The sequence below is a fragment of the Sceloporus undulatus genome, unplaced genomic scaffold (assembly GCF_019175285.1).
Source record: "Sceloporus undulatus isolate JIND9_A2432 ecotype Alabama unplaced genomic scaffold, SceUnd_v1.1 scaffold_13, whole genome shotgun sequence".
NCBI classification, from domain to species: domain Eukaryota; kingdom Metazoa; phylum Chordata; class Lepidosauria; order Squamata; family Phrynosomatidae; genus Sceloporus; species Sceloporus undulatus.
Genome location: NW_024802935.1, coordinates 5,030,883 through 5,054,719, shown reverse-complemented (window position 1 = coordinate 5,054,719; position 23,837 = coordinate 5,030,883). Strand labels below are relative to the sequence as shown.

At 39.0% G+C, this 23,837-nt stretch overlaps 1 protein-coding gene across 4 annotated transcripts in view; it reads right to left on the bottom strand.

Annotated features, from left to right (window-relative positions):
• Positions 1-7,975: 7,975 nt before the first annotated feature.
• Positions 7,976-23,837, bottom strand: part of LOC121917250 (leukocyte surface antigen CD47-like) — a 109,925-nt gene continuing 94,063 nt past the window's right edge. For 2 of the 4 annotated variants that reach the window (XM_042443022.1, XM_042443024.1), the window contains one exon: positions 7,976-10,155. In XM_042443022.1, coding sequence (XP_042298956.1) covers positions 10,144-10,155 — 12 coding nt within the window. In that variant the 3' untranslated portion in view covers positions 7,976-10,143. Of the gene's footprint in view, positions 10,156-19,866; positions 19,895-20,529; positions 20,555-23,837 lie in introns of all 4 variants that reach the window. The other 2 variants (XM_042443020.1, XM_042443021.1) reach the window with 2 other exon arrangements.

The following is a 23,837-nucleotide window of genomic DNA, read 5'->3' as shown; positions in this document are numbered from 1 at the left end:
TTGAGAATGTCACAAAAGCCTGCACAAACAACAGGTCCTGCTCACAAATAGTGTAGTAAAGAGTGAATAGTAGAGTTAGGAATGAAGTGGAAAATTCAAATGATACAACGGTGTTCACATTTGTACAGCTTTTCAGTGGGTATCAGAATGTGCAAAGAACACAGCATTATGACAATTATGGAAGTGAGGGAATTAAAAATATGAAGAGGAAGAGCATACTAGTCTCATCCCCTGCTCCATCACCATTTCATCATCTTTTGTGTGTTGAGGGCGGCACTCTGCAGAGGACAGACTCCTTTATCCCTCAGGACTTTCCTGAAAGTTCACCACCTTGTCTAAGATTATTAATACATCTGGTCAATCTACCCAGGGGTGTCACTTAGGGGTGCAGAGTGTGCGGACCACACTAGGTGACACCGTAAGGGTGGGTGACACCACTGCTCCTCAAACATTTGCCTTTTGGCAGATATGGGCTGTAGCATTCACCTATGTCCCTTTAAAAATAATGAAGGGATGGCATGAGTGGGGTGAGGATCAGTGGGAGGAGAAAAGAGAGCCCCTCCTTTTTTAAAGGTAACCTTTCACATTTAATTTTTAAAAAATAAAAAGAATTATTTAATTTTTTTAAAAAAAGTAACCTCTTAACAATTTTTCATTGTAAGCACATGAAACTATGTACATCTAAATACACTGAGGCTGTGCACATGACATTGCAATTTAGAGATTTAGTTTTAATTGTGCTAGTTGTTTGTGTCACAACTATTACCATGAAATCCAATAATATATGGGAATTACAATTTATGAGTAACATGAGTACAAAAAGCCCCCATTCCGAAGGCTTCTGTATTGTATGGGATGGGAGAAGATCAAAAGTGTGTGTATGGGTGACACCATGAGTTACCGCACTGGGTGACACCAACCCTAGTGATAGAAAGGCAAGAAAGGCAAAAGGGTAGTAGGCCTCCTCTTATTTTATTTTATTTTTCGCCTTTAGGTCTGGTACAACCATGGATGCAGCAGGGACAGCCTTGCTAGACAAACTAGTAGAGGCTGGGGAAATGGAAGTAGCTACCTTCCCCTGGCATGTTAGGCCTGTAACAGATGGTAGGGTGAACACTTTTGCTAGGGGTTGGGAACTCAGCTCCCCTATCTGTTAACTGTTTGTGCTTCTTAGCAGATCTGAATAGGCACCCAGAGTCTAGGGTTGTTTTGGGGGGAAGACAGACATGCAGTACCACCTGTGTGAAGGAGGCACTGGAAGAGTTGGGTCAGGGAGGCTTTGGAAGGGGAACTATGGGGAAACACAATGAAACAAAAGCACAGGCCATGGGAAAGAACCATTGTTATAGAGATAGAGGAAAGACTGCAGAGCTAGGGAAAAGATGGCAGTAGAAACAGGACAGTCAGCCAGAGGAAAGAACTAACTAGGGTTTTGGGGAGTTGTAAGTTGTTTGGGTTTAATGTAATATCTAAATGTGTCTTAATAAATGTCCTCTTATTTGTTCTTTTTAATACTCTCTGTGCCTGTTAAGTTGGTGGTCACACTTACTAGAAGTGAGCAGATCAAAACAACATGGACACTGGCCCACCTGGGGGTCACCTCAAGGCCCAGGTACCTAATCCAGGAAGAGATTAAGAGGGGCAAAAGGACAAGGTGAATGACAGGAGCCCAAATGTTGGAACTGTGGGGCCAGCCTGAAAAGGAGATTTGTCACAACCTGGGATGGGTAAGCATTTAAGGATATCACCCATTGCCCATATTTGGTGGTTTAGGAAATGAGGAATATGTTGGCAGGTTCTCCTACCACATCTGATCAAACTCAAAGCAAAGGAGGACCCCTAGTCAAATATCTTGATTATGCACCTAGATGAAAATGAGATCATGCAAATATCTGGACTAGGCTTGGTTGCTAGGGCCACAACTTATTCCCATACAATAAAAGCAATGTTTCCAAGTCTACATCTGCTGTGGAATGAGATTATTTCTAAAAGAATAATACAGTTGGCCCTCCTTATACATGGATTTTTTTATACACGGATTCAAGCATCTATGGCTTGAAAATATTCAAAAAAAGTATAAATTTCAAGTATCAAATCTTGATTTTTCCATTTTATATGCTATGCCATTGTATTTAATGGGACTTGAGCATACATGGCTTTTGTTATTCACGGGGGGTCCTGGAACCAAACCCCAGCAGATAACAAGGGTCCACTGTATCTGGAACCTGAAATGGCTGAGGGAAGGGCAATACAACAACCAGCTATCATACCAGAATGAGCTCAGTTTTTCAAGGGTAATGGGGTTCACTTATCACTTTCAGGTTATGGAGTATACCTGGATAATTTGAAAACAGATCTGAGACAAAAACATTTTAGAGTGGTGATGGTGGGAAGCCAAGCAGGGCTAGTCCTCTCTATGACAAGTATTAAGGTAAGTAAGTACAGCTCATGTATCAACCTACATATGGCCTTGCTCACCTTTGTCAAGCCTCAGCTGACATGGACTACTGAGGAATTATTTAGCCTACAGCGCTATCACAACCTTTCCATAAACCAGCTAAAAGTATTGCAGGAGATGCTGTTACCACAGAGAAGCTTTAGAAGACAGGAAGACAGGAAGGCCACAAAAATCAGATTCCAGCATCACCCCATTAAAAAATGGAGGAGACAGACTTTTTATGCCAGAGCTCGAGGTTTAATAGTTCTTATTAATGGATTTTCCACTTTCATGTTCCGCTGAACAGCAGAGAATAGCAAAACATCAGTAGACATTCTGGCTTTGACTTGAATTTTGGGTCACTCCATTATCTGCAGCACAACAGTGTCCTTTTAATGGGAAAGACAGACTAAGCAGGGTGTATTGGCAGCTGAATTTACAGGTCTCTAAAGCATTGATTTACTGCTACAGATGTAGCATGTGACAGTGACATATGCCAGGCATCTGCAATTGCAACTAATAAGTTCTGCATTCTTTATCACATACCAAGAAAAGCTATTCAGCTGGCTCATTAAAATCTAAATTCTGCTGCCTTCACACTTCCCCCTGCATTCAAAGAAAGAGTCAGTTAAACCACAGGAAAGTTAAAACTTGATTCATTTCATGTTGAACTTAAGTAACAATTCTGTAAATTCTGTTGAAAGTGTTCTTTGCTGTTCTACAACTTTGATTATCGCTACAAGTAATAGGGGGGGTTGTATTTTAATTGACTATCTCTTAGAGCAATATTGGATGGGCTGTGTTAAGAATGGTGGTTACACACCAGAAGACCAATTTAAAATGCCATGGTTTGAAGCCATTTCTTAAAAAAAAAAAGACTTTCAAGTTTACATTTTTTCTTCAGGAAAATCCTGAAGAGCAGAAATCAGAGTGGATTTGAACCTCATCTGAAGGGACGAGTCACTAGTAGCATGTACAACTTCTAATGAGGCAAGTGTTGTAACCATGAACAATCCGTTATTTTATCAAGAATAAATGAGGTGTTCATTATTCCTTGGACATGCTTGTTGAAACAGTTGCATTTCGCTTTTTAAACTGAGAAGTCTCTTCTCTTGCCTATTCAAGGTTTGTTTGATCACTTTCCAAGTACGCTGGAATGTGTTATTTCATATTTCTAAATTAAACGCCAGTCACCCACTCCCCCAGTTTTCTAAATAAAGGAAAAATATGGATGGGCCAACATTGGAACTGCTTCCTTCATTTATTGTAAATAAACACGATAACTTAAAAACACACACACCCATTTAGAACAGGAGTATAACCCACCTATACTTCCCAAGGATGTCCTCTCTTGATCACTACAAACTTATTTTTTTTGGCGGAGGGGTGAGATGGGGGGAGAGGGTTTGGAGAAATGGGTAGGGCAGAAAATCCCTTTTCTATGGACATGTTTCTGTTCACAGAAGGAAGGACATAAGCCAAAGTGGGGAAAAACACTGAGATCCTAAATTGTACATCTGTCATATAGTAACTGCATCTCAGTATCTACCTTTTCCAGTGGTGTGCTCCAAAAATTCATCTTGTAAGCAGGCTAGTTAAAGTGCAATCATAGTGATATAACTGTGTAGTGTGAAAGATCCCTAGGCAATCTGGGACCTATTGAAAGCTGAGTCTCAACAACATGATACCACCACTGGAAAAAGTGTATGACACATGTAGGCAACAGAGGGCTGTCTATAAGAGGACAAACTGACTTTGAAATTACCTTCCGAGGGTGATTAACCGGACCAAACTTCTGTATTCTTTTTGGTGCCAAATTAAAACAGTCCTGTCTATTTGTGCATTTTAAGGTGAATTTTAGACTTGAATTAAAGTAGCAGTCCAAACGGATATGTTATTTTTTGGTTTTATATGTCTTCTCACAATCACTTTAAAAATAATTATAATTATTTTTTAAGGCACACCATTTTTGGCGATAAAGGAGCAATACAGAATTTGCAAAAATAAATTATACCATATATATCTTCTATGCAGGCTGCCTGGGGAAAATTAAACTAAGTATGACAAACAAATGGATAAAACCAGAAGGATATAAGGGTGGGCTGCAGATGTGATAAATATCTGTTATGCAGCTTAGTCAATACTTAATGTAATGTCAGTAAGCTAATGAGCCAGAAAGCTTTGCAGGACAAAAGAAAGACAGATATTTGGGCTTGGCAGAAAATGTAATCTAGTGTAGTGGGAATTCAAATAAATGGAAGATGGGCAAACTCACAAAGTGGGGGGTGGGGGTGGGGGAGGATGCAGACCCAATGGACATGTTCTAAAGAAAACATACTAGCAACTGCTTTTTTATTATTACTATTCTGCAGCTCTTGTCAGCAAAGAAAAAAAGCAATGAAAAGGGTTGTTACTTGCATACTATCAAGCTTTTATATTATAAATACTATAATACAATTTTCTATTGTTAAGTCTGGAATAGTTTGAAAAATTCTGCTGAGTTTGCTGTGTTGCCTGAGTTACAAGATGCACTTATACTTTGAATACTTTCCATTCCTTCATATATCTAACATCAATAACTCATCATTAATAAATGGTCTGAGACTTGAAGTGTGTATGTGTGTGTGCGCGCCTTCCAAGTTGCCTCTCAATTTGAATTTCATAGAGTTTTCTTGAGCAAATAATACTCACAGGAAGCTTTGCCGGTTCCTTCCTCTGAGATATAGCCTATGACATCTGGTAGAACTTTTTTTTTTAATGGAATGAGGGGAAATTCTAATTATTGGAGCCATGAAAAGAAACTTGCCATAATAAAAAGTGGTTTTGAGGTTGTAAACCATTCCTTTCAAATTGAAGGGGTCCCCAGAAAGCATTTAGGAGTAGATCACCTTAGCCTGGGGTGTCCATACAGAACCCCAATGTACCCAAAAGGTCATAGTGCTCCTGGAATCTTCCCAGAAGCATGGTACTCCTTTAAAACAAGGTATGCTTCCTCTGAACCTGATATCTGGGCTGATAGCATTTGAAGGAAGTGTGAATGTATCTATGAGAGACCAAAACAAGATTTTTCAAAGCACTGCACCACCCGTGAACGTGTCCATGCCTGTAATTGCTCAGAGAAGTCAATGAAGCTATGCCATTGGTGTCATATCTTTTTTGGGAAAGTGTTGCACAGCTGCCTCTCTTTCACTAAGATGTGGCTTTGGGGTGCATAAAATGGCAGTGGCAGCTGAACAACCTCAAGAGTAAGGTCAGAGGAGAGAGCTCTCCTACAGTCCTGGAGAGCAACTGACACAAAAGATGCAAGAACAATCTTGCTAGGCTGTCTGTGGTCCCATGGCTATACTTCCTCCATTCTTGCCCTTGAATGTAAATTTATTGTTGTTGTGTGCCTTCAGGTCATTTTCAAGTCATGGAGACCCCAAAGCAAACCAATCACTATGTTTTCTTGCACTATGCAGGTTTCTCCAGTGGGGGTTTGCCATTGCCATCTACGTGGGTCTAAATACACTTTCTAGTCACAACTAGAATAGGTCTATCAAATCAATAGCACTTGTGTAAATTACTGGAATATGATTTAGCATTTGATTCTGTGGGTCTACTGCAACTTGAAACTGATTTAGCCCCTGCATATTCCAGGTGTACCTATAAGCAGATGCAAAGACTTATTCGCTAATTTATACGGAAGAAATAATGTGTTGTATAAGCAATTGTTACAAGGCTTGGTCTGACAGGCATCTAATCCAATAAATTCTTTTTCTTCAGAGATTCTGTTGAAATTTCTCAGGCGGAATCATTAAAAATCATTTTTTTTTAAAAAAAAATGCCTCAATGCTATAATGTGACTTGAATGAAAAATGTGCTCTGTGCATTACAAAGTTTTCAATGACTAAAACTGCACTATAGTCTGCTCCCCATTGCGTGGTAAGCTGAGTATTTCATACTTGGTCAAGTTCATTTCCATTATGTTTGCATTGATGCTTGTAACTCCCAAGAATTTAATGACCTAAGCTTTACTGTTTTATGCATGGTTTTAAATCAAATTCAAACATGTAATGCTATTATATGGTCACTTAGACTCCAGTAGTGAACTCAGTTTCAAACACCACATTACCGATTTCTTGTTTTGTTTTGTTTTAATGGTTACATATTTCCAGTAAATAAAGGGGCAATGTTATGCACATTGTTAAAAACAGGAATTTGTAACAATTTACCACAGTTTACAGGTTTACAGTGATGGAAATGCAGCCTACCGGACCTTGTAATTATTGTGCTGACTCAAAGAGAATCACAAAAAAATTAAACAGTTTTATTTTAATTATAAGGTTCTATTTACAAAGCCATGTTCAATAAATAAAAGCACACTTAGGTTTGAAAGAAGATTTCTCCAAATGGAGAAACAAGCATGTGGCTTTATATTTTCAAGAAGAGGAAGAAGAAGAATCCACACAATCTTTAAAATAACCATAATCGCTTTGGTCCCTCAAAACATTAGGGAAAATGAAGGACTAGTTTAGAAAAGTTAACACTTCTTAAAGTCAGCCATAAGAAATGTAAAACAGATGGCCCTCTTGCAATATTATACCTTTCTCAAAAGGGCATATGCAAAATTCAAGCCTTTCAATAAGTCTCAGGAATTTTCCATTTATAGAATAGAATGTGATCCACTGTGTTTAATACAACTGTATTTACAGTTACTTTCCTTTATAACAGGAATGGGGAATGTGTGGTCCTCCAGATGTGTCATGGGAATTCCCATCAGTCCCACCCAGTAAGTGTTGAATGCAGTGGCAGTCCAACATATGGAAAGCCATGTCTTCCCTGTCCCTTCTTAAACAAAATAACTTAAAACTGTGGGATAACTTCACTGAACTGTATCTTCTGCATGCTGCAGAAGCGCGATCCATCAGCAAAATATTTGGAATGGAACTCATTCACTGATCAACTAATATATTTTATTTTGTTTCAGGATAATAAACCTTCAAGCACACACACAGTAATGTAATTAAATAAAGATCCAGCATCCCCAATATAAAAGCCGATATACAAGCTTGTCAGCAATCCTGCCCTCTTTAATATCTCCCTAACAAGAAGCACTGATTCTGAATTCTACCTTATTCAGACTAGACAAATGAGTGAAGCCCTCCCGCTTAGTTTAGCAGTTATTATAGGAATAAATTACACCACGGTCCAGGCGCCCAAGAATAATATTTGAAAGTACTGCAGAAATATGAGCCATTGACTATTCCACTGGTGTAAAAACTAAAATTCATAATGAAAATCAAGAGGCAATATAGGATAGCCCTACTCCCAGAGAATGTAACAATCTAAGAACCAGAGGCAAACTATATCAACAGGCTCCAGTTTCATGAAGGGTCCCCCCCTCAAGCACTGCTAGGCAGCATTTTTTGTTCAGATGGGGTAGGAAGAACAGGGACATCTATCAGCCTACCACTGTTGTTTTGTTCCTCGGGTAAGAAAGTGAGGACATGGAACATAACAGAATAATTACCTAAACAGAATAAAACAAACACTTCATAAAGGTGAAACACAGTTTATTGATAAGAAAAAAAATGCACTGACAATCTGTATTTGGAAAGCTATAAGGAGAGTGAGAAAAAGTCTCATAGAATATTTTTTTAACAAATGAAGAGCATTTCATGGAAGTGACTTGAATTTACAAAAAGGGAAGTAACTGCAAGTTAGGAGCTCAGAACAATAAAATATTGGTTTAAATAATGCAATTGATCTTGTAATGTATTGATTGTGAATAGATTCTCTGTAGGAAAGTGGCAGAACAGACAAGGCCTTTCCATGTAGTGTGTTCAGAGCAGATTCTATACATGTTTTCAGCATTTATGAAAACTAGACAGGCACAGGAATACAGTTCCATAGATACTCTTGCAGAGTTCTATACATGAGAATAATTGAAAGGCAGGATCACAGAAATGATACAGAAGAGTTATTTCATTTCATTTTATTTATAACCCACTTTTCTCCCATACAGGACCTAATGTGGCCAAGATGGAAGTAAGCTTCATTAAAAAAAAAAGTGAATAAATAAATAAATAAATAAATGAGAGTATATCTACACTATACTATATAGTTGTAGTAGTTTAACTACCCTCACTGCCTTGGGTTTCATGTTGGAAGAAAGACAAAATGTCCATAAAAATAAGTAATACATAAATGGGGCATACTATGAAAGCCTGGGATTAGCACTTTGGTGAGGTATTTAACACTTTGTGCTAGAATGCTCTAGTGCAAATCCTAAGTATTTTACCAAACTATAAATCCCAGGATTCTGTTTGATGGAGACTTGAGTGAAATTTTTATCAAACCGCAGCAACTGCAATATAAATAAACTCATCCTTTCAGCTGAAGTATCTGCAATGTAATCTGGAATGTTCACAACCTACTGTGTGAAAAAGAACAGCTCCTGTCTGTCTGCATGGCTCTGTTAAAAATGGGGAAAATGTGATTTAATTAGCAGAACTATTGCAGTTGATTTTCAACATTATGAACTTTAAAGGACTACACTTCTCGGTGTAGAAGTCAGGATTTGTGCCACTAAAGCTGAACACGGCCATTGCTTTTAAATGAAAGAACAGAAAATAAAAGATGAAGTTACTTGAACTACAATACTGATCACCAAAGCACATAAAGAATTCCAGTATATACAGCAGAAATACTAACAGCAGGTAGGTGGATTGGACTTTTGTGATACGAAAGAGTTGGAAACCAAGCTTTTCTTTAGAAAAAAGGCTAATTGCTATAGATCTTTAAAAATGTTATACAAGGTACAATATTTGTTCATCCTGTACCACATCCACTCATGTTCACACTGTATAGGTAAGAATAAATGTTATAGAAATGATACCCTTATTTTAATGCTGTTTTCTTCATTTGTCATACAAAATGTCAAAAGGTAGGTTGGTTTTGGGTTGGTTTTTAGAGGAAAGTGAGTAAAAACCAAAAAGAAAATAGTATTTATCATGCAGTACAAAGATTTGCTTAAGTGGTCCCAAAGAAGTCTGTTCTGTGATGAAACATACCGATGTTTCATATTGTAAGCCTTTCTTAGTGTAATACACAGCAGATTTTGGCTATTTTTTAGGCCACCGGAAAAAAATTAACTTCAATATTATAAATGGAAGAGTAAATAAAATTGCCTCTGGGAAGTTATTTGGAAAAGGTAAAACACCTCTACTTTCCATCTTCAGCATTGCGGCTCTACGACTTGTGTTTTGTGTTGAATTTTAAGGATGGCGGCACAACTCCATATAAGAAGTTGCTGTACAATGGCCCAGAGAAGAAGGTAGCTAATGTGCCAATATTGTGATGTCTGAGATTAGTCCTTTGTGGAGTTTGGTCTTTATGCAAAGAGGCAGTTCAACTGTTCTGAGAAGTGCAGCATGAAAAAGACATATTACAGTGGATAAAAAGAGTCTTTTGTAGTTTTGCCCTCATCCACCCCCAAAGAAAAAAACCTCATGTGCATACACGCACTTCTCTCTCGAAAGTTACGACAGCTGCTGTGACTATAAAGTTACATCATGTAAGTAATTACAGCACTTTTCCACACATGCAAAAACAATTAATTTCCTGATTTTCTTTTTTCTTTGAGTAGTGCATCATCAAGGCCACGGTGTATCAACAAAAGTCTCTCTCCACTTGTTTCCATGTCCACAGCAGATTCAGTTACTTCACGAGAGAAACTAGAAAATAAACACAAAACCGTTATTCAAAAATCTGAGTCCTTTCTAATATCAAAAATCTAATGAAATGAGTTTTTCTCCCATTTTCTTTTTTACTCTAAAAGTGAAGGAAAAAAGATGACCCATAACAGCAGTAATGTAGCCAATTTGCGATAGCAATTGCTATGCAAGACCAGCAAAGTTTATTTTCATAACTATTTTCAGGTACCCAAACTTACTGATGATTGTGCAAATGCATTTCAGATGCCTATTAGGCATGTGTTAATTAGTTCAAACATACAATTTTATTGAAAGAGATAAAGAACCTCTCCAAGCAAGAAAAGTTTCTGAAAGTCCCTGGCTTTGTTCCTTTATAAACCAATTTCATTTTGGAGATCTATATCCTATTTTCCCCATCCCTAAGCATTCCCAGGGAATCTCAGCATTAACAAAGACTTTTCATTCCCCAGTCAGTTCAAATTAAACCAGTATTTCCTAAAAAGATATGTACTTCTCCATAGCTATCTGTTTGTGTTACACTGGAACTAGCTAAGATGGATCTTACCAAGAAATGTAGCCATTGTTTCTAGGACCCAGATTCAACAGAGAGCAAGTGAAGGAAAGACGAATGCTAGGAATAAAGGAAAATGACCCAAATGCTTAACTAGTGTAATATTGATAGAGCACTTTGACGATGACGATAATTCCTGGATAATAATTAAAAAGGACTCAGTGGAAATTAAACTCAGTTTCTGAAACGTCAGTTTCTGAAAAGTCAGATGTGAAATATGAGCAACCGGGGGGGGGGGGGGAGAAGGAAGAACACCAGGGGGAGGGAGGGGGAATAAAGATATTTTAAGAAAAGGTTTGGATACAAAACCATAAATATGCAGGTTCAAATCAGAACAAAAATTACGAGAAAGTTTCAATACTTCCAGAGTCTTTTTTTTCCTTTCTGGATCAGTAACCCCTCCCCACATTCTTTACATGCAGAAAGTCTTATATTTAATCCTTGTCATTTTTAAAAGGTATGATGGAAAAGATTCTTACTGGATGTCCCGATTTCCCAGTCAGAGTAGAACCAATGCTCTATATCTTCTAAATCAGTGTTCCCCAAACTTTTCCAAGTTACTGCCCCCTTTTGTCTCAGATGACAACCATACTGCCCCCCCCCAGCATACATATTGCTTATATTAGGTCGATTGTTCTACTGTAAATTCAAAACAGCCAACCTTGGTTGCTTTGTATGTGGTCATCCTGGGAGCAAAACTGAGCAGCTGACTCAACAGCAACCAAGAAACCTCTCACCCATGCCACCTTTCCAACAAAAGCCAGTGAGGGCAAGAGGCCTCTCAGTTGCTGCTCAGCCAGCTACTTGCTTGCTGCTCCCAAGATGAGCAGAAGCTTCTCCCTGGTGAGGACTCTCAATCCTTCTTCGTTGGGGCAAAGAAGAGTGCAGCCAGTGTGTTTGTGTGTGCTGTTTCAAGCCACAGAAGCAATGTCCTGTGCCCAAGGTTCGCAAGAGTTTCCCAACTGCCACTGCCACGGATAGTAACAACGAGTAACAAAAACTATTATGAGATATCGATAGAAAACAGCATGCCAATAGAAAAGAGGAGAAAATGTATGCTTATCTCTCCCTGCCCTTTGCTACAGTTCTTCAAGATATAGCAAGCAACCCTGAATGTCGACAGATAAGCAGAGAATGGAATGCAGCAAGGGGGATAATAGAGACAAAACTACAAAGCCTAATGCAAACATGGTTGATAAAGGGGCACCTAGCTATGTCTAGTTATATCTGATGCCTGCACAGCTTGGATGCTTTTCACGATTGTAGTTTCTGAACTCAGGGTGCTTTACTGAGGACACAAGCTCTAAAATACATCTCTCTACCAAAAGGTACCCTCCTCAGTTTTGGAGCTGCTAGGCATTAAAGGATCATTATGGGACAGGAGTTTAGTATGTATGCTGTAGAAATGTGACCTGCTAAATAGTGACACTAAGGCTATGAAGAGATAGGATGCTGTGTGATTATCATATGGAAAAGTATATATGTATGAATGTTTGTTTCTTTCCTTTGTGCCAGTCTTTGGGGTCATGAGACCACTGATACCTATTCTTCTGCCCCCTGTGTGGACAATGGCTTAATTGCACCGGTCAATAAAGTCAGATTTTTATGGCTATCGCTATCACCAGTGAAAGATGCAGCTAAGGGAGTGAGCTCTTGTGGACAGGCAAAGAGTGGGAGACACCACTCCACAAAATGATCAGTGAAGCTGTGTTGTGGTTTTAAGGGACCCTGAAAAGAAGTTTCATGCAACCCTCACCCCCATCATGGTCCTAAAAGCTATTGATTCCCCTTGTCTTTAGTTCACACCAATACTTTAACTGAAGGCCCCCTTGTCACCTTTTCCCCTCACGACCCTGCTGTTCTTTGGGTTAGAAAAACACCTCTCATGATACCATTGCTTCTTACCAATAAAACAAACAAACAAACAAACCAATCGATGTTTTCCTGCACTATTCTTTAATTTTAGGAGTTCTCAAGAATTTTTTTTCAATTGGAAATAACAGCAGAAATATTTTTAGAAGGTAGAAACTGTGCTGTTTTTCCCTCCAGAAAAGAAGATATACCAGCTACTCAAAATAAATGTTTGGAACATTTGTTTTCTGGTCCTGTTGTTTGGGAATTGTGAAATCCCTTTATTCTATACTTGCAAACACTCCTGTGGATGTGGGGCATTTTTATTCCTTGAAATTCACTGGAATTCCCATCCAGTCATGAAAATATTACAGGGGTCACTCAGGGGTGGCACTAGGTATGTGTGGTGGTGCAGCCCATACCAGGTCAAACCTCAGAAAAGAGGTGATAACCAACTGGGCCTTCCTCCTGCTTGGGGGGGGGGAGGCGGAGTGCATCTTACCCTGCTTCACCATGGCATGAGTAGCTGGAAGTCTCCCTCTCCCCAGCCCTGTGTCTGAAGGCTGAGGAAGAGGCACTGCCCTGAGGAGGAAGGCCACCCCCTTTGCTTGACAACCCTCCTGTCCTGGGGGCTCCTGAGGGGTAGAGTTGTACCCCTTTGGCCATGCCCAGCCAATGGGGCAGGGGGGATGAAACCAGACCACCCCACATGCCTCTTTGCCAACTCTGGTGGCCCCCACTCAACCAGCATGGACCAGGGCTCCTCCATCCTGCTTAGATCTGGGCATCTCCAGACCCCAGGAGAGCCCCTTCAGCTTCCCCATCTGCCTCAACACCCTCAAGGACACATGGAGGTGAGTGTGGGGGGAAGTCACTATCATAAGGCATAAAAGGGACCCTTGTGTGCCCCCTGCATGTCCTCCAGTGCAGTGGTGGTCTACTTGCAATGGAGAAAGGGTGTGGGTGCTCTTTTGGCCCTGTTCCCCATCAGCCCCACCCCACTCCGGGTGACACCAGAGGTGAGAATACCACTTGGGTCACTAAATAGAAACTTTTAAAAATCCATCCTGATGAGGATTAAACAAAATTTATTTAGTTTATAAATAAATGTCTTTATCCCTGAGTAGGACCCAAGGAAGATTACAGATAAAATTGATTAAAAATTTACCAATACAATTTGAAAAACAATTAGAATAATCTCATTTAAATGGAATAAAATGATGCTAAAAATTACAAAAGTTATAAAACATAAACACAGCACATAACCTGAAATACAGTATTATAAAACACCACTGAATTAAAAAGCAATTTAAAAACAAACCAAGGGAGAAGTACAGCATTAGTCAATTAAATGCTGCTTTCCCAGAATCCAGTCAATTGTCAAACCCCCATCTGAATAAAAAACGCTCTTTGCCTGCTGACACATGCACAAAAAGTAAGGCTTCATCTGAAAGAAAGTTATATTATCTACTCTGTTCCCACCAAACATGTCTATGAGGTTGACAGGACCAAGACAAGGGCCACCTCTGAAGAGGTCAGAGCTGCACAAACCCAAGCAAGCTCATATGGATGAATATGGTCCTTCACATAGGTCTTGTACTGTAAAAGGGTTTACGTGTGGGAGAGGTGTGGAGTATTCCAGTTCATCAGCCATGTTCTTCCTCCACATGTTCCTTTCTGTTGCCCTTTACACACATTGTTCTTCTTGTAACAGTGAGCCTGTATTCTAGAGGCAGCCAGGGATATCCAGTATTCTTTTGGCTCATTTCCTCTTCTGAATATTTTTTCATAGAATCATAGAAACATAGAGTTGGAAGAGACCGCAAGGGCCATCTAGTCCAACCCCCTGCCATACAGGAAATCCAAATCAAATCATCCCCAACAGATGGCCATCTAGCCTCTGTTTAAAGACCTCCAACGAAGGAGACTCCACTACACTCCAAGGGAGTGTGTTCCACTGTCAGACAGCCTTTACTGTCAGGAAGTTCTTCCTAATGTTGAGATGGAATCTCTTTTCTTGTAGCTTGCATCCATTGTTCCGGGTCCTAGTCTCTGCAGCAAGTGAAAACAAGTCAGCTGTAAGTACAGCATGAAGTAGTAGTTTAGGTGTTGGACAATGACTCTGGAGGCCAGAGTCCATGCTCAGACGTGAAATGCACTGGGTGACCTTAGGTGAGTCACACTCTCTTGGCTTCAGGGGAGGGTGATGGCAAACCTCCTTTGAACAAACCTTGCCAAGAAAACACTGTAATAGAGTTTCTGTAAGTCAAAAAGGACTTGAAGGCACATAACAACAAACTACTGATACCTTACTCTTGCATGTGGACAGTGGTGTTTCGGCTGTATAATTGTAGGTGTGAGAATTTAGAGAACTGAGTTTGCAATTAGTTGTTGTGGTGGTGTGCATTCAAGTTGTTTCCGACTCATGGCAATGCTATCATGGGGTTTTCTTGCCATGTTTCTTCAGAGGGTGTTTGCCATTGCCATCCTCTGAGGCAAAGAGAGTATCACTTGCCCATGGGTCCCCCAGTGGGTTTCATGGCTCAACAGGGATTCGAACCCTGGCTTCCAATGTCATAGTCTAACATTCAAACCATGATGCCATGCTAGCTCTCTTACTATTACTATACACAGTTAATAAAACTTGGTATTTTGATACTATATGAGAAAGATAGTATCTTTGAATTTATATTTTTTGAGGAGTATTTTGAGGAAAAGTTTGAGGACACTTCTGCAGATTATTTCTAAGGAACAACCCACCAGCTTGGTACAGTTACTCCAAAGTTTCCATCTCTGTGGGATGTGTGAAGAGTACAGACTCTTCTGTGAAAAGATTTGCAAAGAATTAAAAACTCACAAGATCAATACTCCTAACGATGCATGGAAATTAAACTATAAATTATACTGTATCTAAACACTATGGTATCTATACCGCCCTTGTAAATATTGAACACACTGAATTGACTGAAACTGGAACTGGGAGAGCCAGGTGAACACTGGCTTAAGGCAGTTACTGAGACCAACTGCCATTTATTTTGGCAATTAACTTTCAACTATGGCAAGACTAATGTCTTGTTCTTTATTAGTAGTAAGATCAAGCAGGTGGAAGATTAATGAGACATCTATTGAGCAGATAAGGAACTATAAGTATTTGGGAGTAGTTTTTCACTTCTTTGCATCCTGAAGGATCCAAACAAAGAACACCATGGGGAAAGTCCAGGGGAAGTTTTTCTACCCAAAGGGAAGGCACCAGATTGCCCAAATATTCAAGATTATGTGTGGATCCTGGCTTAGACTATCTGAAATTATACAAACTAAAGTTACTGAAAGATTCCTTTGTTGTCCTGTCCTAACACAGCTTTGAGACAGGCTTAATTTCTGTTTAATTTTTCATTTTTTTTTAATTGCTTAAGACTTTGGGGCTCTTAAGTAGTCAGGGCTCCTTAAGTAGTCAGGGCTAAGCGTTCCTACGCTCTGAGCTCTCACTGTGCCACTCGGGCGCCATTTTGGTGTGCACCCATTTACATGGCGCGTGCCATGATGATGCTTGTTGTGTGCAAAGGGGATATTATCATGGTGCGCAAGCTTGCCTATGGCATCTCTTCGGAGACACAAAAAGAACCCTCCCAAAAGCAAGTTCTTTTTGGTCCCTCTGGAGGTCTCAGTGTGTGGTTGCTGCAGCCTCCATCTGGGGCAAAAACGGGCAGTGTTATGCTGCCTGTCTGCACAGCCCCTTTGTTTTGCTCCCTATAGGACTGGTTCCTCTGACTCAACAGATCGTTTTCAGTCAAAATGGAAAAAGCAGTGAAACCACTTCAATACCATCTGAGAGTCTGGTCAGACATTATAACTAACTCTTGCAATAAAGAAAATAAGAACTGGCTCAGATCCTAACATAAAGGATGTTACAATATTGTTTCTATTTTAACATTTTAGATTATTTTATTTAGTGAGTGTACTTTAAGGCAAAGTGAAAATACTTAAATACAGAATTTGGAACATAGAATCACACCACCACTTAAACTTGGCTATAAAATCCTCTTCTTTTAGAGATAAGTTATTTGCACCAGTGAATTATCTGGGTAACCTAACCATGCCAAAATTCAGAACATCTTTCATGATAGTCCAATTTATTATTCCACTTTTGGAGAGATATCACAGAGATTTATAGCAAAGATGCATGTTCTGCAATAAAAGGTAAGTGGAAACCACTGAGTACAGTCTGCCCTTCCTTTACGCGAGAGATCCGTTCTGCCCCCCCCCCCCCGCCCCATGTAAAGGGAATTCTGCCTATGCTTGAACCCCATTGAAATAAATGGTATGCGCACCACAAGTGCACACGCCATTATCCCTTATGGGCCATGATGCCCCCTTTCCCAGCTGAAAGCCACGTAAAGCGTGCCCGCATATGACGCAGGTGCACTGTATATGTTGTTCCTTTCTGTGCAATATTCACAGGATTTTTCTTATTCCTATTGTCTAATCACAATCCAGCTTGTTGTTGCTGCTGCATAACTTCATTTCCAACTTAGTGTCTTAGTAAATCTATCATGTTTTTTTCGGGGGGCAAATTTCTTCACAGAGAGTTTGCCACTGTCCTCCTCTGAGAATGAGAGAATGCAACTTGCCCAAGATCACCCAGTGGGTTTCCATGGCTGAGCCTGGATTTGAACCCTCATCTTCCAGTGTCCTAGTCCAACACTCAAACCATTACACCATGCTGCCCCTCCTAATGCACACAGATTGGATGAATTCTATCTTCAAAAATCTTCCCTCAGGTCCAGACTCCAAAATTATAGAGAAAATCAAATTTATGTGCTGCTGCTAGTGCTTGCAACAGTTCTTTGATAACTGGATAATGCAGTGTAGTCTATGTTCTGTCGTTTTTACACATTTTATAATATACAAGTCTTGTGTATTTTATGTACTGGACTTTGTAACGAAATTGTACTTGAATGTGGTGTGCAGCTAAAAGATCTGCAAAAGTCATTGGCCCTTTGGTAGATAAATTACAGAACCAATTTTTAAAAGAGGATGTGTCAACCCACCCCCCCTTTTTTTTAATACTTTCAACTGCTGTCCTGTGTGCATATGTAGAAAAAATTTCCTGATCTCAGCTTCAGATAGCAGCATTCAAGCACATCAGATGTTTCTCTGGAGGTTTTGCTGACCTTCAGGAGCCAGTTTTGAGACAGCACAAAGGGCAGTTATCTAAATATGCAACCTTAAGCATCCCTGCTTGGATGTGGAGCTCACTACTTGCTTGTCAGACAGATCCTACCATATGCATTTATACCAGAGTGTGGAAACTGCAATGGGGCAGGAGCCATTCCTCTGCAGACCACATAATCACTACTGATGTGATATGATGTCACTTCTGGTCATTTCTTCAACTGGTTTTTTTTTTTGGGGGGGGGGGGGGGCATGTCTGAAGTCCTTCAAAGGAGGTGGTCAACTGTTTTAGGAATAGAAAAACCATAGGGGCGAGGGGGTCTGGATTCTTCTGGACCACAAATGCGTCCTGTGACTGATCTTTCCCACCATTCATACTAGTAGTCCACAAAAATACTATCCCCATCAAATCTCAGTGGGTGGCAAAGTTGAATAAATGACTTTCAATTACTTTCTGATTGAACCTAGTGTTAGAAAAGTTGCATATGGAACAAACTGATGAAACACTCATGATTAGCACATTGATGAACTGCTTGAATGACTGAGACCTAATTACTCGCTAGTTAGGTTGCAGTCATAGATTAATTAATCTTGATCTCCATGTAATGGATTTAGTTTAAACAGAAGTCAATGAAGTATGAAGTAAATAGCAAGTCAGAGATGATGAATGAAGTACACAGAATATGAACATTAGCTTAATTATTTTTTCTTGTTTCTTTCCGTCAACTAATAACAAAATTAGTATTTTCATTTTATTTATAAATGAAAAATAAAAATACATTTTATTGGCATCTCTGTGGGCCACTACACTCTTATCATATAATGGTAAGCATAAAATTGCCAGACACATACATTCCACAAACAATTTGCATTTCAAACACACATAATTATACAGAATGATCACATACACAATCAATAGAAGTTCTACCTTGCATTACTTTCCTTTACAAATAAAAATAATAGAGTGGAAAGTATATTTCATTCAAGTAGCAATATGAAATCCTCCTTTCAGAATTCCAACTAGCTAGCCATTCCCTCTTCCAGGATACTCCACCACCATATCTACAGTTTTCAGTTCTTCACCCTCTGTGGTCAACTATCATCCCATGGTCAACAGGGGCTACTCACCTTCCAATAGGCTATGCCACACACCTTTCAGATGTGTGATCTATCTATCTATCTATCTATCTATCTATCTATCTATCTATCGTTTCTGTAAACCTTGAGATTTCCTCTTGGTATCTCTTTCTTGTGTATGGATGGTGCCACTTTAGTTACACATGAATCCATACTCAGAAAATGTTTGTTATTTGTATACAACAGGGCTGGGCAGCAGTCTTCCAGATTGTGCTAACTCCCATAATTCAGTACAATTAAGTGTGCTAATTAGGGCTAATGCATGTTGCAATTTGGCAACAAGGTACAAAGATTCTGTAGCATTCTGTGCTACAAGGCATGTAAATGATGAGTGCATTATATGAAAGATGAAATTCAGTGAAGAACTCAGGTTATAAAGATAATGTTAGCATACTACTTAAATTCAATTAAACATAAGAACAGAAGATACAATGCAAGTGATAATACTCAATAGGAAACGAATTTTTCTCTTGGCTCAGTAGTCAGCCATTATCGCTGATCGTTTTTGAACCTTCTATTCTTAAGCTTTCTGCATGAGTCAAAGGAGGGAAGAGGAATATATTTTCAAATTTCACAGAACTCTGTGGCACTAAGTTTTAGAACTCAGCATTTCATCAAAATTTTGTGAAGAAGATCTGTTTTACTGGGCTTCTTAAGGGATCCAAGGATATACTCTGGTTATGGCAAAAACAAAAACAAAAACAACTACTAGTATTAATTATATTCGTATTATTAAAAACACCCTAGTAAGTAAATAAGAAAGTTTATTAGCAGCTTTTCATTGGCTATAAAAATTGTGTATATCATTATTTTATTAAAAGCAAATGTTTCCATTCAAAACTGGAAAAATGATTCTTAAAACAAAGTTTGAGTCTACTGGGATGAGAACTCTAGTGGCACTACTGAATGGACAACATGTATTCCATTATGAAAAACAGAAGAATAAAGCAAAATCTCCAATTGAAAAATATGTCCAATAAATAGAGGCAAAATGTACTCACCATCATTGTAACATCACTCCTTTTGCATCTTTGAAAAATGAAGCAAATAGTTAGTTGTTGGATAAGAAAGAAATAAAGAACAGGTTAGTAGCAACGGTCTTAGAAAAGATTGGAATTTAATACTGGATTTCAGCATGCCAAAATTCCATGCAAAGTGGGAAAAACTGAAGAGTGATCACTGATCTTTCTTCCCAATTAGAGTATTTCAACATGTCATTTAAATTTATATTAGTCTTAGCAAGATTTTTGCCTCAGCCAACTGGATCAAATTAGGATATCGAATATTCAAAGGCAAGATACAAGGAGGAAATGTTTGTCCGTCACTATCACAGAAATCCATGCACCCCATGCAGCAGACACCATCTACTTTCTCTTTTATTAAGAAACTGGTTGATTAATCCCTTTTTGTAAAGCAATTTAGAAAGGAAAAGTACTATTTATTCTAAGACAGCCAGCGAAGCAGGACAGAGATCCAAACAACCAAGGATTCTCTGTCACCAAATATCTCCCAGTACCTGTATTTGCCCATTAGAGCTCTATGAACCAGCAAGGATTTAAGACCATTAATAATTTTACATTATCTTGTATAAATATCTGTTCAAACTGAGTCAATACTCTAGTCAAGACCCTAAAATAAAGTACAAAATTTCAATTACCACCTACCATTAAGTGATTCTTCGACAGCTTTCTGTAAAATATTTAAAATATATAAAGCCTTCATGTCTAGCCTGGATCACCAAAATTAAATAACTCTAATTGATATATACAATAAATAGTGATTCTACAAAACAAATAGAAGAAGCAGCAGAACATTAGTAAATTTAGTAACAGGTTTTGTTATTCCTGTTACTTACTGACACCACACCTGCTGCTGAGAAGTGCTCTAGTAACAATAAGCCTCTATTTACAATTTGGCTGCAATACAAGAAATAAAGATCAGCCACAACATTTACTGGGGCCATGTCTGTATGGAGCTTTTTAACTAGTAGCAAACTACCTGCAAAGAAAAATATGCTGGAGAACCCCACAAGGTACTCCTTTCGACCCCCAACTCCTATCATAAAAATTCTAATGTCAGTAGTATTAGTACTAAAGCTCTCAAGTGCCACAGATAACAATTTAGAGATTATGGCAGAACCTATATATATGTTTTCCCAAAACAGGGAAAGGACACAAAGGCTGATATCTTGTATACACTTAATCAGAAGAAGGCCCCACTGAACTCAACAGGACTTACTTTTGAGCAGGCATGAATACAAACATACTTGAAGAGCAGATATGGTACTGAGACTCAAGCCAATTTCATCTACATTCCTTTCCAGTATGGTGTATGTCAATAGTTACCTGTAGACTCCCCATGCCCACCCCATGATGACACAGAAGAAAACATGCCAAATAACAAGACAATCATCCTGTGAACATTTAGTTAAAAAAATAGGACTAGATATTGTTCACTCAAGCCTGTCTAAAGTCTCTCTGTGGATTGGGTATATTTCAAACCATAGCTATAAACAAATATAATAACTGATTTCTTTATATGACAAAACCCTGTTGCAGTGTTAAGCTTGTATGTTGAAAGAAAGACAAGCAGATCTCCTATATGACTATTAATAAGTTTTTATGATCAGATGACAAACCCCAAGCCTTTGATACCATACAGTTTCTCCAGCCTTTCCCACAGTATCCATGTGTTGAGCATGGCCATATGCAGCACAGAAGAATGCACTAATAGGCCTCTGCATTCACAATCTTCCAATGGAAGTGGAATGCTGCAGTCTTGGATTCCAGCCCTGATAAGGGCTACATACTCATCTGTTCAAACATCCATACTCACTGCATGGGCACTGGGAGCAGGGAGCCCATGCATCAGTTGTGTGGAGTGCCTGTTACCCATCTTAATGGCAAGGGTGCTATTCCAAACAAAGGAAATTTGCCAACAGAGGAGATCCATAAACAATATTCATTGTGGGCACTCTGGGAGAACATTGCTCACTTGATAATATATCAAAGGTTAAAACTAACCAACCAGATCTGAGAGAACATCTCTTTCTCAACATTAACTTGTCTGAGTCTTGATATTTGCTTTGGAGACTCTTATACATACATCTCCATCAGGTGAATTTAGGTGTAATGTGACTGGTGTTATCCAGCAGCCCAGTTACCTTATTATTTGTGGATAAAACTGACCCTATAGCTATGATTCAAAACTAGGGGTGGGCAAAGGGCAATCCTGTGGGCTGCATGCCCTCCTCCAGCTCTTTCTGTGTTCCCCAGGTCCTCCCAGGGGTCAAGTATTGGGAATTTTTGGCAAGAAAATTTTCAAAACACAAATGCATTTTATGGGGTATGGAGGGCATCTCCACCATGTTTGGAGCCTGCCTAAGGTAGGTGTGTGTGTGTGTGTGTGTGTGTGTGCGTGCGCACACCCACTCACCCAAATTATTTGTTTTGCCTTGAAATGATACAGAGCATCCACTAGGGGGCATGTGGTGCATTTCCATCACACTTTCTGACCCTCTGTACCAATTTTGATCTAGGAAAGGCCTTTTTTTTTGACATTCAAAACATAGTGAAAATGCCCTCATATCCCTCTAGAGGTGTTTGGGGGCTTTTCTTTTCTTTTTTTTTTGCAGAAGCAGGTGCAGCCCTCCAAAGTCTCCTATGGGGATAATGCATCCCTTTAAGCTTTCTACAGTTGCCCACCACTGCTCTAAACACAGAGTTTAAAGTCTTAATTTAGTCTAAGAAGCCTGGCTACATAAAGGCTGAGCACCTCGGGCAGAAAAGCTATCATTTATATTTGTTGATCACTGGAGAGAAGCATCCCATCCAACACTGTGAAAAGAATGGAAATCCAGCATTTACAGATGTTGCTCTATCATGATCAACCTACTCAAGATAGATTATGAGGCATGCACCAATAAGATTCAATTCTGCCCTGGATTTTTTTATTTTGGGAAGCAGTATAATTGGAGTCAATTCAGAAGCTGCCAATTGACCTCAGATTCTAATGTGAATGACAGTTCAGAAATCCACCTTTTTGTGTCTCCTGTTAAGCATCTTTAGAAAGAACAAATTGTAGCTGTTTTCTGTCTGTTAGATCTGGAAACAAGTATCCCTTTTGACGAGGACCTTTCCTGCAAAATTTCAGATTTATTTGCCTTATAAATATTTAAAATCTTTTAAAAAATGAACTGCTTTTATTTCTTGATGGAGTTGAATAGAATTTTCAGGAACAATACCTCCCCTCCCCTTGCTGGGCCTTTTCTGCAAGGGCACACTTTATAGTCTGGGGCTTTCTTCTGTGGGCAATTGCTATGGCTGAATAAAGATCTGCAAAAGGTCCAGTCCTAGTTCTTACCATGGGTGGTATCACAGAAGGACAAATCTTAATCCCTAAAAGTGAGATCCACAGTATCGAAAGCACCCCTTTTACCCTACTTCTATAACAGAACTTGGGGAAATTGCTTTTTATACTACAGCTGCTCAAATCCTCAGTCACCATGGCCAACAGTTGGGAGATTCTGAGAATTGTAATTAAAAAGGCAATTTTTCCAAGTTCTGCCTATAGAACAGATAAGCACTTTTTCTTCCTTTCCAGTTTTCTTCTAATATCTTACTCTCCTTATGCTGCTCAACTCCGTATTAAGACATCTTGACTTTCTCTATTGTATTCAGTCATCTAACTCCACTTCCCAAATCCACAACAGCTATCTTACTTGATATCCATATCTTCCATGTTTCTCTCTTTGTTTGTATGCATCCTAACTATATATAGCTGTCAATCTAAGCTTAACTAAATATTTTGACCAACTTCTTCCTTTGGTATCACATCATACTATATCATGTATTTTCTTTAGTAACACTGTTATTCTTTTATTCAAGTCTTAATCATTGATTCAAGTGTGTGTTTAATATTATTATTATTATTATTATTATTATTATTATTATTATTATTATTATTATTATTA